We start from the raw sequence: 15,016 nt of genomic DNA, 5'->3' as shown, positions 1-15,016 counted from the left end.
AGTTGCTGCATGAACAACAAAAACACTTTACATTCCTTCACTTTTCATTTTTCGAATGCTTTTATAAAAAATTGTTGATTCTTCCAGAATTTCTAAGTTAGTGAGGAAAATGCATAGCTGTTCTTTCAGAAGTATCATAATTATTTAAATAAAATATAAATATCACAACAACACACCTTTAAACATATATAATTACAACTTACAATGAAAGGGAACACTCACACTTTCTAGCTCTGCAAAGGAAGCAGCTCGAGGCCACATCTTGGTTAACCACTTTGATTTGTAGATAACTTGTCCAATTTTCCATGACAAGCCCGTAACTACTAAAACAAGAAGTGCTACCAGAATTGCTGAAAATATAAAGAATAAAATTTCAAACTTTACTTATTTATAATTTTTTAACAAGTGAAAACTGCACAGTATTTGAACTTCATCATATCTTATGGGGCAGACTAATCAGTACTCCCTTGATATCGGGCAATATAGACACATCAATGTAAGCGTGAAACTGTTATAATTTTACAGATCTGATATTTATAAAAACTGCCTGTAATTCAGTGCAAAATTCTGCCATTGGTTATTATTTTTGTGGACATAAACATATAATCAATATTTGTCCTAGCTCTCTAAAGAGAATGACTCAATATGCAGTTTCTTTTTAAATGTAAACCACATTGCAGTAATCTAGTTACATATATTAATTAAGGTCAGTGACGATCCAAATGTTCTTCAAGGAACATTTGCAATTTTATATCAGTTCATCTAAATTTTATATTAATACATTATCTGTATCAACAAAAATTTCATATCAATCCATATGAAAAAGAAGCTCTGAGAGGTAATGTGAACTGCAAAGCAGGGGTGTAGAATGCATTTAAGCACTGTAAGGAACACTTACAATAAACCTACAGTTTAAAGTGGGATCTGAATCACTGTAATGTGCCTTCACAGTATCAACCCAGGACCCCTTTATTACTTGCAGTGGGCTTAGTATTTAATGATGTCAACAGCAGTGGCGTATTCTGAAAATCTGACCTGGTTTACCACAACAATGTGATCCATCAAAAGTGTAGACCGCCACTAGTTTGCGCTATCGGCGAGTGAGGCACTTGCAGCCATTTGTCGGCATTGTAGAGTTTTAATGAAGCAAGCTCACAACAGTTTCCATAATAATTTAAAAAAGTAATTTACTTACCAGACATATAAAAGATGGTGTTCAAACTAGTCGCCATCGATGCACAGACATTTTTTATAAATCTTTATTAAGACACCCACTAACATAAGCTGGTGAGGGGGCTAGAAACTGGTTTTTATGGAGTTCCTGAAAGTAGATATGAAACTGGGAAGTGATAAGGGTATATTGTGTGGCCTGTTTAATAGTCTGGAGATTGTGAAGTGATAGTGGCCGCGGTGGCTCAGTCGGTAACGCGTCTGACTACCATGCTAAAGGTCCCGGGTTCGATCCCCGGCCGGTTCAAATCTGGGAACTTTTCTAACGATGGAAGCGGCCCCGGCGCCCACCCAGCGTCGAATAACATGGGTACCTGGGGAAACCTGGGGGGTAAAGGCGGTCAGGGGCGTGGTGCTGATCACATCACCCCCACTCACGACCGGATCAAGAAAGTGTGGGGCGTTACCCCCACACCCCCTATACGCCTTCATGGCGTGGTGCTAAGCACAGGGGAACACTTTACTTTACTTTTTTTTAGGGTGCTTGTTACGTATTGTGTTTTTTCCAATTTATTCAACCGCAAAATGTGTTATGGCTCAGCAATTGTTTTCTACTGCACAGCATGTATTTATTTACGATTCATATGTGTTAATTCAATCGGCACGTGAAGTTCAAATGCAATTTGAAACAAGATTCCCAGGTGTAAAAGTTCCATTTCACTCTCTCTGTTGTACTAAATTTCAGGAGATGAGAATTTTTCAAGTTAAATCTACACTCTCTGGAAGAGTTGAAACATAACATCCACCAAGAAATTACCAACATTAATCAACGGGAACTGCAGCGAGTTATGGGTAACTTCACCAAGAGGTGTCAAAAAAGTGTGAACAATGAAGACTGCCAGTTTCAGCACCTTCTTTCATAAATTGGAAGCAAATAAATCGCTCTTTAACGGTTAGTTAAAAAGTTAGTTACGGAAACTTGCGTGCTTGATTCATGGCCAGTTTACAGTGCCGACATATGGTCACGAGAGCCTTGCTTGCAGATTGCGCAAACCCAGAATTAGCAATCTACACTTCAATGTATCGCACTGTATTAATTAGATGTACTAGAAATATGAAGCAAAAACAAAAGTCTGACAATTTCAAATTTTGCATCAATTTCTATATATATGAAAAATATGGTTTACCAGCGGTAAAACAGATCATGGGAGAATACGACACTGGTCAACAGATGCGACAACACAATCAGATACGACAGTGGCCATTGTTCTCTATTGGTCAGTCCAACGCCATGGTATGTTACTGTGGCCTGCCATGTAAGCAACTGGAACAATGATTACGCTCCCCAACTTTTAGTGCTATGTTCAATATTTCAGTGATGTTTTCATCCACAGGAATACCATTATCTGAAAATTACAATAACTAAGTGATTGAAGACTTGTTGATGATAAAATCATCTTATGAATCATTTATTGTAGTGAAGGACCCCGTGAATCACCAAACTGATAAATTGTGCATACAGTGTAACATTTTGTCATTCTGCTTATGTGACTATAAGTCAACTGGTTGTGAAAGGAGTACATGCTACAGCATTCCAGTCTATTACTTACTTTCATGTAAATATGGCTAATGATTTAAACTACCGCCTCTCTAATATAGGCTTTTTGGAAATTCATTATATTTAAACTGGGTACAGTAGCTGAAGTTGCTGCAATGGCAATGGTCAATGGGTTATTGCTTTACACTAGGAGGACGGACATGTTATTTTGACGGGTGACATATTTATATTATAATTTAGACAATGTTTACTACACGGCCTCCATATACTGTGACTTTTAATAAATATTAGTGCTCTATACTTATACAAAAAATTAAACTTTAATCGCACCTCAGAAGGACACTACAATTGATTACTACTCTAAGGTCATTTTGACGGGCACAGTTTCTTAGGTAGATAAGTCGGTAAACAATAGTGGATTCAAATTGAAAGTGGACCTATGTTCATTATTATTGGTCTAACAGCATATTTTCTAGTTTAGTTTAATGATATGTAATTCGTATGGGTCAGTGAGTTATGTAGAGTAAAATATTGGTAAACTCTATTCATTTACTGTATTTGACTTGGTTCTATGTCCAATAAACCACACGAATGTCATTACCGGAATGTAATATAGCTCATCATCTCCTTGAATTGTAACATGTCGAATTCTAGGGAGAGGACTATGTTTATGAAGATGATGAGTTCAGTGCAGATAATGACAGTGCCAGAATACCTACGTAGATGTTGATTATGCAGCACCTACAAACTTGTCTACAAATTCTTCTTTAGACGATGACAATACACACAAGTGTTAACAGGTTAATGCTTCCTCTGTTGCAGTATAGTTTTCATGTACTATTTATAATATCTTGATAGAATAAGGAAATTATATTTTTGAAAAGTTCCTATAAAAAAAGGATAATACATAAACTAAATGGTTATGGAAAATGATTCCACAAAGACAGTAACAAGAACTGAATATGAATAACACAGTACTTCTCGCCTGACTATTTGTTCCAGATGTATCCTTCTGTAATCCACTGTAGGAGGAAGATTTTGTAAGAAATTGTTATAATGGTGTGAAAATAAAAAGAAACACAAAGTATTCAATAGCCAGATGGGAAATGTTTATCCTGTGAACCTTCATCACTAGACCTCGTACTTTTAGGTTCTAAAAAGTGTGTTTTTAGGTTCCTAAAATAGACTAAATAATCCTGAAATAGGTTCCAAAAATCTTAAAATAGGTTCTAAAAATTTTAAATTAGGTTTCAAAAAACTTAAAATGGTTCAAAATTCCTGAAAAATACTGACTGGGTAAAAACGTAAGAAACAAAATTTCAAAAGTACTGTATCAAATTTTAATAGATAAACATAACAACGAAATATTAATTAACTAAATTTTCATTTGTATACATCATCATTAAATTATCCACAAATTATTGTAATACTATACTTACGCTTAGCAAAAGTTTCTTGTTGATATGAAGAACAAATTATGTATGTATAATTTCCTGCACAACAGGAAGATACCTTGAAGTTGATTAGGTAAATTGGAATTTGAAAATATACAATTAACAACTTTTCGTGGATTTGTATATCCTGTAACATTTGTGACTTGTGTTTGTAGATGGATTTCAAGTTTGAATATGTGAAATGGCAAATGTAAACTCGGCACCTTAAATTAAATGTTTTAAATATATATACTGATTAATTGAATTAAATTACAACTTTTGGATACATTGGAATCACACAGACTGTTTATACTGTTAATATATTTGTTTGTATATGTGTGGGTGGTGAGTGGCAGTAATACGTAAAGTTGAAGTAGATAAAATATCTGCTTTACCCTTGAATTTTTAGAAAATTCACCTTGAAAACTGGGAATTATACTTGAATTTTATCATGACCCTAGAGTGGCCACCCTGAATACATAACAATCTTTCTCCCGTTATCCACAGTCAAATCCTGCTTTTTGTCTGTGAGGATCATCTTTATATGCGGAAAATGGTCTTGCAACAGAAACATAGTCAGTGGTCCAAATTTGAATGCCGAAACATTACTTCTCAAGATGTAGATGCCACAAAGCACTGAACAGACGTGAAAGCAAGCAAGACCATACAGATCAGAAGTTTGCTCTTTGGATTATGTAGGTAACAGTGGTGTCAGACATTTTCCTTTGTTTAGAGCTTTGAAAAAAACATGATGGGGATGGGGGGAAATCGACAGTGAGTATGTTTTAAACACATTAGTTATTAAATTCCTCATCAAACATAGCAAATACCAGGTGTTTCTAAAATAATAACTCATTTCATGGAAAAACCTGACATCTGTCTTTTCTTTTAGGTCTAACTGAAAGATGCTCACCATAGAAGAAAGAACCAGTATTGTTTGCTGGAGACTGGCTGGGCAAATGTTTGCAACCGTCCAGGCAAGGTTTCGGCAACGATACCACAAGGAGGTACCAGTGAGGGAGAATATCCATCTCCTGATTAACAAATTCAAGAGGATGGGGAGCGTCCACAATGTGCAACATCCAGGTCATCCGTCAATCGCACACGAACATGTCCAGACCATCCGTGGGGCTACTGAAAGGAGCCCAACTGCATGTAAGCCTGGCATGGGTGTTCTTTGTGAGTGTCCGTTCATCAATTACAACATATCATGACTTGTCCTCGTCTTCGCGATTAGCCAAAAGTGGCAGAAATACAAAGTAAAATAATCTAATTCAATCTAAATATATTTCTAGTTATTTTAATTAAAATATGGGGCTTGTCTACCTAAATAAAATGCATTATATGACGCACGCTTTTAGAAGCGATATCGGGTGGGGCAAAGCAGAGGGTGTGCGTGACGATCAGCCAATGGCAGGAGTGCAACGTTGTACAGTTAGGAGGCTGCGGCACGGAAGTCAAAAACCGTGTTCTGTATTTTTCTTGCGCGCAAGAAGTTTTCATAAAACTCACCACTTTAAGGTTCATGATAAGATGGGGAAAGACATTTTGAACCTGACTGTCCAAGTCCCATGAATTTCCGTCGCCTACAGCTGGAGTTATCGTTCCTTGAAGAAACAAGGGAAGCATCACCTTTCATTTTCTTCAGCCTGTTTTTTTTGTTGCCACCGTGTTGACGCAGCTGAGTTGTTGTGTCTAGGGAAAACTGTGGGTTGTAAATTCGCCTCGATATAAACAATGACCCTTCATTGTTCTGTGCGTTCTCGAACATTGAAAGTCTGGGTCAGTTTGAGTTCAGCGTTTTCACAGCAAGGCCGGTGTAAAATTATTCGCTTATCGTTCGCTCGTGCGCCACAAAGAACAGTTTGTGAAAAGATTAAATACAGTCCTTTCGTGCGATAGTGTGTGTTCCGTGTGTTCATTTTATTTTAAATAATGTCACTCTCAAAACCTAGCACCAGTAGTACAGGCACCAAGGGTGCAAAATCTAATCATTATCCTCCAGGAGAGTGACTCGGAAATGAGTAAAATCAGTGACACGGAGACCGAGGAAGACGACGAGAGCGGTGATGAATAAATACCTTCAAGCTTCTTTCAGGTATGGGTTTCTCGTATATGCTACAGTGATATGATATTATAATCCTGTGTAGAAATATTCACTATATTATTTCACTGTACTCATATATACTGTGCATGCATTATCAAAATAATGGACACATTGCCAATTTTCTGTCCTTCCCTTGCGGTATCAGTTAGTTTGGCAACAGCGCAACAGCACTGGTTGGGTATTGGCCGAACTCATGTTCCTTCTAAAAGCGTGCGCCGTATAGCCTTACATGACATTAATTGCAAGGCAAAATTCAAATACAAAGTGTGATTATTTCCTGTTACCAAAACAATGTACTACCAAACTTTCTTTTAAGTGCTGAACCATGAATCCCCTCCTGATGTCCCTAAAGACAAATTTACATAGACTGAAACTGCATTCAATATAGTATGAATAAATGGGAGTATATTTTAAATATGGAATGGATTTCACTGCGAAAGGTTTGTTGACAAGAATGTTTGTCTATTGTCAAGATTTAAAATAATCAGAGTACAAAATGAACAGAATATAGATGAAAGGAAAATCTTGGGTTTTAAGACAAGGGAAAATGTAGTAATAGCATCAATATGGACTACTGAAAAATGTTTGAAAATATGGAATTATATGTAAAAGTAACTAAAATATGTAAAATATGTGCTAAAAGCTCATATATTTTTAAAATATGGAAATTAAAAATAGCCTTTTTTGAACTTACATTCCACAATTTAGAAATATAAAATAACATTGATTTTAGCATCAAATGGATATATGCATTTACACGGTTTCCTGAACATTACACACAAGTAAAAAATAAAAACAGACATTTCAAATGGAAGTTTTCAGTAATTAACTGTTTGCAATCACAAAATAAATGAAAGTGTAAACACATATCAGTATATTCATACACTTTAACAATTTAACAGAGATACAATGTGATTCTTATGCTTGATCTGTGCAGACTAATTCGCAACTCTTACAATAAAGGTGATATTTGATGAATACTTACGTAAATATGAGTTTATAGGTTTCTTTAATACATCAATGTCTGTACAATTAAATTCTCTCCCTTTGCTGGTGATGGAAATTACATAGCGACCATTTTCTCCAAAGTGGTATGTTTGGCTACAAAGAAAGAAATGTAAAATGTAAAATTTCATAGCTATTTATATCGTGATGCAACTGACAAATATTATGGCTGAGCCGATGCCACCATGGAAAGAATCGATTGGATCTTTATTTACAGATACTGGTATATATTCTTCCAGCATTTTGATAATTTGCAAAAATGATGTTTAATAATCCAGGAAGTTTTGCAAAATTTGAAGTTTCTATTGATTTTCTACTAATATTGTGTAAAAGAACTGTATTTTGCAATTACATAAGAGGCTATACCAGCGGTAGAATGGCTACTGGTAGGATCTCCCATGCTGGGCAGGCTAGTGAGGAGGACCCAGACGAAGAAGCAACCTACTGGTCAACGGCTCCAATTGTGGAAGAAGATGCATGGTCATCTCAACGACAAAGAAGGCGGACGAACTTAGAGGAGTAATACCTTTTTAAAAAAAAACATGGTTCAGCTGGCTCCGGTTGATAGTACCATGTAAGGGTCCCTTACCAGCGTTACGGTGAAGTCTTCAACGGCAGATGCGGCAGAAAAGGAGTCCTTTGGTATGGCACAGATGACGGAAGAGGCAACCTGCTCTCTTGGGAACAGCAAAGAGAGAACCACTGTCTTGTGGTGAAGAGGGATCTTCAAAGGCTAAGGGAGACAACCCCAACAGAAAATCCAGCCGTGGCTCCGGAGGCTGTGAGGTTCACCCACAGGACACCTTGTAGTGGCGAATCACCCGCACAGGGTCATCAACCGATTCAGAGAAATTCAACATGCCTCGGAAGTGCCGGACGGGACTTAAGACGAAGACTGCGCAGGGACAAGGAACTGAGAATAGGAACTTGGAATATAAGATCAATAAACAGGAAGGAGATGGAACTAATAGAGGGGGAAATATACTATCAAAATACTAGGATTGAGTGAAGTGAAAAAGAAAGGTAGCGGGGAAAAGAGAATGGATAAGAACTATGTACAAAGGCTGTCGCAGAGAAGGTGAGACTAATTCCTGTATAGGAAAACAGCAACCTCCATTAGCTAGCAAATGTACTAGGGTGAAAATTTAGTTCATTAGCTGCCGATTGATACCAAAATGAGCGCAATAGGTCAAAAAGTCGTGACTGCATAGCAGTTAAAAGACAAGCATGTACATGGACCCCTCCAAGAATCATTAAAATGAAACAAAAAAAATTACAAACCACAAAATTTTTATTCAGAATCAGCCATATCGAGTAGACGTACATCTTTTTCAAAATAGGCACCATTGACAGCTAAGCAAGCGTCCATACACTCCTGCCACTTTGTGAATGCCTTTGAAAATTCGTTGTCAGGTAGCGAACTGAAGAAAACTTGCGCTGCGGTGATCACTTCTTTGTTCGTCATGAAATGACGACCACGTAAAGCGGCCTTTAAAAGTGGAAATAGCCAAAAGTCGCATGCTGCAAGGTCCGGGCTGTATGCTGGATGCGGGAAAATTTCTATTTTTCTCCTCGTCGCGTAATCCTGAAAAGCCCGCGCAGTATGCGGGCGAGCGTTATCGTGGTGCAATATGAAGGAGTTCTTCAAATGCAGCCTCTTTTTGGCTACGTGCTGGCGCAGAGTCTCAATGACTCCTTGGTAATACTGTGGCTCTACTCAGTCTGTCTTGATCGGCTGTCTGTCTTGTGTTGAAACATTGCATATGTTTCCGCAAAAACTCCAACAAATTTTTATGGCATGTCGCTGTTCATCTTGAATACTCATCGCGAAAAGCAATGTTATACACAAAAACCTGGAAGGGTAAACAAAACACGTTCCACGTAAATCAATACAGGTGCTCACTAACGTGGTTTCTCAACATGTGACAACTTGCTACGGAAACAGAATGAGTCATCCTACACGACGCGACTAGTGCCGAAACCATAGGCAGTGTTGCCAAGCCAGGAAAAAATCTGTCTCACCTTCTCTGCGACAGCCTTTGTACTTAGATAGTCTGGGATCAGTGGCGAAGCGTAGAGTTCCTAGCAGGGTAGGCACACAAGTGCGATAATTTCCATTAGTTGTTTAAATCTGTAAAAAAAAAAAAAAAGGGGGGGGCTATGTGTGGTTCAATGTCTCTCCAGACCGCTTCTTTACTTGCCAGTGGCGTGACATTTTCAAAAGTGTTGTTACTGGCCATCAGTACGATAATTATGTCTTAGACGTTCTCCTCCCACCCACCAGATGTCATCGATTTAGATTTTTGTTCACTTCTGGTTTTTTATTTGTTTGTATTTTTTCAACCCCTGATTTATGCACACACCTCCAGAACTACCAATCATGGGACATCGTGAAAATCCAACAAATAGTGCTCGAGCCCTGTTGTCAATTCTTCATCACTTTTTTCTAAATTTATTTATTTATTTTGCAATTGAGATGAAAAGGGCTAGAAGAACCCCATAATTTTCGGGTCAGTCTGACGTTTGTGCCGTGAGCAGACGACAGAATTCCGCACTTTCAGCGACTGTCAGTTTGGTATGTTCTATTGCTGCCAACTTAGTTTCTTTAGCAAGACTTCCTCGCACCGAGGAAAACACCATTGTTATCTGTTGTCTAACTAAAGGAATGGTTGTTGTTAATTCCAGTCTTGGCTTTCTAGATAAATGAATTTCTGACACCTGTATGTGCAAGTAAACATAATTTAAATTTTGAATATTTTTGTCTCATTTGTTCTGCTCTATGCTAATCGTGAAGATGATCAGGAAATATTGACATGACCACAATTAGGTCACCTGGCTTCGTAACGTGTTAGGATGATGACTTCGGGGCTTTCAAGAAAAAAACATAAGTATGTATAGTTCGCATCCTAGTTTGTTTTACCCCTTGTGTTAGTAGACACCTTTACATGATAATAGAACATAGGATCCTTGTTTGGGACCCGGCAACACGACAGGTCACTATGTAACATATAAACAGGTTATAATAAATTTAGTTGCTTGAGAGAATAGGATTTCAATTTTAGGCGCAATTTAGCTCTTTTCTGCCAATCCAATGTGACCACACTGGCATGTTCCGCCAGACCTGAAACAGACATGGCCCGCGCAATAACCCCATAACCCTCTTTGTCCTAAACCCAAAAAAGTCTTCCCTTGCATTGTACTCTCCTTGACCGCCCTCTTCTCTTGTTATCCCTTCAGGGTAAACGAAACTGCCTACCTCCTCGCTTGTGTCGGCTGCATAAAAAATATATGCTTGTAATATTTATTCGACGACAGTGTTAACGCATTAAATAACGTTTCAACAACTTTGAATTTTTTTAAAAATATTTTGCTGTCACTTACCACTGCTACTTGCAAAAGAAAATAGAGTTGAAAACATTTTAGAAATGATTGTTATAAGAAGGAAACATGAAAGACCAAAAGTGGGTCCAACCTTACTGATGATTACATCTTCACTCAATTAAGAACTCGATTGTTCTTGTTGGTCTTGCATTTCAGTCCAGCACTTTTTGCATAAATCTGATCGCTGCACACGACACGAATCAAAAACAAAGCTCTACCATCACGAACCTCGCGCGCCGAGCCAAGCTCCCTTCTAGCGTCGTGAGTAGGAGGCAAGTTTTCACAGAGGGGGAACGAGCGAGGAAATCCCCGTTCACGATAAAAATAAATTATTCTATTCCCAGTGAAAGTAAAACTACTTTGTAAATATAAGGCGTAACTATCATTTTAATTTACGTAATTTGGTATTGTTCTTTGGACTTTCTGTTTACGCTACTGTGTTGGGTGAATCGACAAGACCATCAGCAATGAAGTCAGAACTACAGTACTCCGTAATTTTCAATTTCACTTACAATTGTCGATGAAAGGAAGGAAAACCTAAGTTTCGTACAAAATATGGAGAATGTGCAATGAAATAGAAGTCTCTCTGCACGAACACAGGCTAATGTTTATTAAAAATGCTGGTACACCACAAATTTCCAACCCTGGCTGAAATGCAATGTTGCTGATATTCTGTTCGTCCTAGTGGGTAACAGTGCGAGGCTGGCCTCAGGAGCACGTTATAAGCATACGTACAGTACTCGTAAGATTAGACTTCCCGCATATACGACCGTAGGACGGAATGTGAAGAGAAGAGGCCCCAGCAAATGTGCCTCACTCCGTGGAAAGTTCGTGTACTGGACAGGGTTAGAATTTTTTTGTAATTATCATAAATGAAAATTCCAAACTTTTCCATTGCATTACATATGTTTTGACGAAATAAGTAAATACACCTTTAAAAGAGTAATAGCGTGGGTAGGCCCGGCCTCCTGGCTTCATAGGACGCTTCGCCACTGTCTGGGATCCCAATAGGGAATAGAGCAAAGGAAGGAGTTGGAGTAGTGGTAGCTGCAGAAATAGTCAGAAAGTGACCTGCTGGGAACCCATCAGTTCAAGAATTATGACCATGGACATTGCCCTAGAGAAGCCAATAACAATAATACAAGTATATGCCCCCACAAAGGACGCAACTGTAGCAGACATTGAGTTTTTCTACAATCAACTTCAGAGAACAGTAGAAAAGATTCAGCAAAAAGAAAGAGACATTATCATCATGGGAGATTTAAATGGAAGAGTGGGTAATGACCGAAGAAACGGACAGGGAGTGCTTGGGCCATATGGAGGAGAAGAGATCAAAAATAGAAATGGACAAACACTGATCGACTTCTGTGTGGGAAATAAGATGAAAATAGGAAACTCATAATTTAAACACAAGAAAATCCACCAAATTACTTTTGAAGGTGATGGAAGAGAAGCCAAAAGCATAAACGACTATATTATGTTCCAAAATATTTGGTCTAGGAATTAATTCGTGAGGTTGTTATGCACACATTGAAGCTGTAGTTCAAACACAAAATATATAAATACCTTAAGAAAAATATTGTCCATCGCGAGCCACCACTTTCGCCCATCTGTCAGGCAAGTTACGGATTCCGTGGCGAAAGAAGTCCTCATCCTTTGAAGCGATCCAGTCAGAGACCCATTTTTCGATATCTTCTGAAGAAGTGAACTGCTGTCCAATCAAATCGTTATTCATGCAATCGAACAAGTAGTAGTCCGAAGGAGCAACGTCTGGTGCATACGGCGGGTGGGGGTAAAACTTCGCATCCGACATTTTCTAAATAGGTTTTGACCGGTTTTGCGACATGTGGGCGAGCGTTATCATGTTGAAAAATAAGTTTATCATTTCTGTTCTCCCATTCTGCTCGTTTCCTGGCCAGAGCTTGCTTCAAACGCATTAATTGTCGTCGATAACGTTCTCCATTAATAGTTTCACCCGGTTGCTGCAGCTCATAGTTCACCACACCTTTCATATCCCACCATATGCACAGCATAACCTTTGCACAGTGAATATCTCATTTCGGTTATGATGGACCTGGTTCACCTGGCTTCACCCAGGCCTTTTTTCGTTTCAGGTTCTCATAATGGATCCACTTCTCATCGCCAGTAACAATGCAATGCAAAAACCCCTTTCTTTTCTGTCTTTGAAGCAGCAATTCGCAAATGGTTTTTCGTCTTTCAACGTCTCTTTCTTTCAATTCATGTGGAACCCAATGTGACATCTTTTGAATCATTCCCATGGCTTTGAGGCATTTGGAAACTGTTGTTTGATCATGTTGAAAAATAAGTTTATCATTTCTGTTCTCCCATTCTGCTCGTTTCCTGGCCAGAGCTTGCTTCAAACGCATTAATTGTCGTCGATAACGTTCTCCATTAATAGTTTCACCCGGTTGCTGCAGCTCATAGTTCACCACACCTTTCATATCCCACCATATGCACAGCATAACCTTTGCACAGTGAATATCTCATTTCGGTTATGATGGACCTGGTTCACCTGGCTTCACCCAGGCCTTTTTTCGTTTCAGGTTCTCATAATGGATCCACTTCTCATCGCCAGTAACAATGCAATGCAAAAACCCCTTTCTTTTCTGTCTTTGAAGCAGCAATTCGCAAATGGTTTTTCGTCTTTCAACGTCTCTTTCTTTCAATTCATGTGGAACCCAATGTGACATCTTTTGAATCATTCCCATGGCTTTGAGGCATTTGGAAACTGTTGTTTGATCAACGGCTAATGCTTCTGCAAGTTCTTCCTGCGTTTGACACGAATCCTGATCAGGCAATGCTCTCAATTCTTCGTCTTCAATTTTTTTTGACTGTCCAGGTCGCTCTTGGTCTTCCAGGCTGAAATCACGACTTCTAAACCGTGCAAACCACTTCTGACATGTTCGCTCAGCTAGCGCATGGTCTCCATAGACTTCCACCAAAATACGATGACTTTCGGCAGCACTTTTCTCCATGTTAAAGTAATAAAGCAGAACACCCCGCAAAAACACTTTATCTGGCATGAACTGCGCCATGTTCAGTTGACTACAAAATGCTGTTGTTGACACGTCAATCAACTGCCCAATACTACGAACGATGCGTGCTGACAGGAGTTTTCAACGCATGTGTGGATACACGGAACTGTGGGACGATACGCTCGTTACGCCATCTCTTGTCCAGGCTCACAAATTAATTCCTAGACCAAATAGTATGAGAAGATATCTCCGGGATGTAAAAGTTATACGAGGGGCAGAGTTTACAACGGACCACAGACTATTAGTCACAGATACAAACTTCAGAGCTGGAAAAAGGAAAGCAACAAAGTGTATATCAGAATTAAGAGACAGGAACTCCAAAACACAGAGAAAGCAAAGGAATACATCGAGCATTAGGGGATAAGATAAATACATTACGAATAGAGGAGTTAGGTGATGACATAGATCAAAATTGGTCACATCTGAAACAAATTATACTAAAATCAGCCAAAGAAGTATGTGGAAAAACTAGAATTAAACCTCAATCAACCCGTAGGATAAAATGGTGGAATGAAGTAGTGAGAGAGATGGTGTTTTAAGTCCACTTTATGCACAGTAAGGCTAATCGGGACTGGACCTACAGTTTAAAGTGGGATCCGAACCACTTGTGCCTCCACCGGGTATCGAACCCGGGACCCCTTGATTACAAGGCAATGACGCTACCACTGCGCCATGGGGGAGGCCCTAGGAATGAAGTAGTAAAGAATGCAGTAAAAGAAAAGAAAAAAGCCTGGAAAGACTACTTGGAAACATCTACCCCATTGAAATATGACGAATACAAAAAGAAGAGGAATGAAGCCAAACAGATTGTCAAAGAAGCAAAAGAAGCATCTTGGGCAGAATTTGGAAATGAGGTAGAGGAGAATTTCAGACAAGATAAGAAGAAATTCTGGATGCTGATCAAGAACATCAGAGGGAAATATGGCAAGGGAATTAGGAGTGTACGGAATAAGAATAACGAATTGCAAACTGAAACGGGAAAAGTTCTAGAGGTTTGGAGACAATACTGCCTGTATGCAGAAAAGTTTAGGAAAGAAGAAAGAGGAAAATCCAACCAAGATAATGAAGTATATGTAGGGGAAGAAGAGATGGAAAGAAATATAATAGAAGCAGAAGTAAAAGATGCAATTAAGAGAATGAGAAATGGAAAAGCAGCAGGATGGGATGAAATGTACCCAGAGTTTATAAAATATGGAGGCAACGTGCTAAAGGTGGAATTAACCACATTGTTTCAAAAAGTGTGGAGAAAGGGGAAAATACCAAAGGTTTGGGAGAAGAACATTATAATACCCATTTATAAGAAAGG

General features: G+C 38.6%; 1 protein-coding gene across 1 annotated transcript in view; it reads right to left on the bottom strand.

Moving 5' to 3' along the window:
- The window catches only part of LOC145994953 (heparan-alpha-glucosaminide N-acetyltransferase-like), an 84,524-nt gene that overhangs the window by 43,550 nt on the left and 25,958 nt on the right, over positions 1-15,016 (bottom strand). The window contains exons 4-5 of the mRNA XM_083131480.1: positions 7,254-7,369; positions 223-350 (exon numbers count right to left, since the gene is read on the bottom strand). Of these exons, the coding sequence (XP_082987606.1) occupies positions 223-350; positions 7,254-7,369 (244 nt within the window). The remainder of the gene's footprint in view (positions 1-222; positions 351-7,253; positions 7,370-15,016) is intronic.

Source organism: Lepisma saccharinum, chromosome 11 (assembly GCF_977018435.1).
Source record: "Lepisma saccharinum chromosome 11, izLepSacc3.1, whole genome shotgun sequence".
NCBI lineage: Eukaryota > Metazoa > Arthropoda > Insecta > Zygentoma > Lepismatidae > Lepisma > Lepisma saccharinum.
This window is presented reverse-complemented; position numbering and strand designations above follow the sequence as displayed.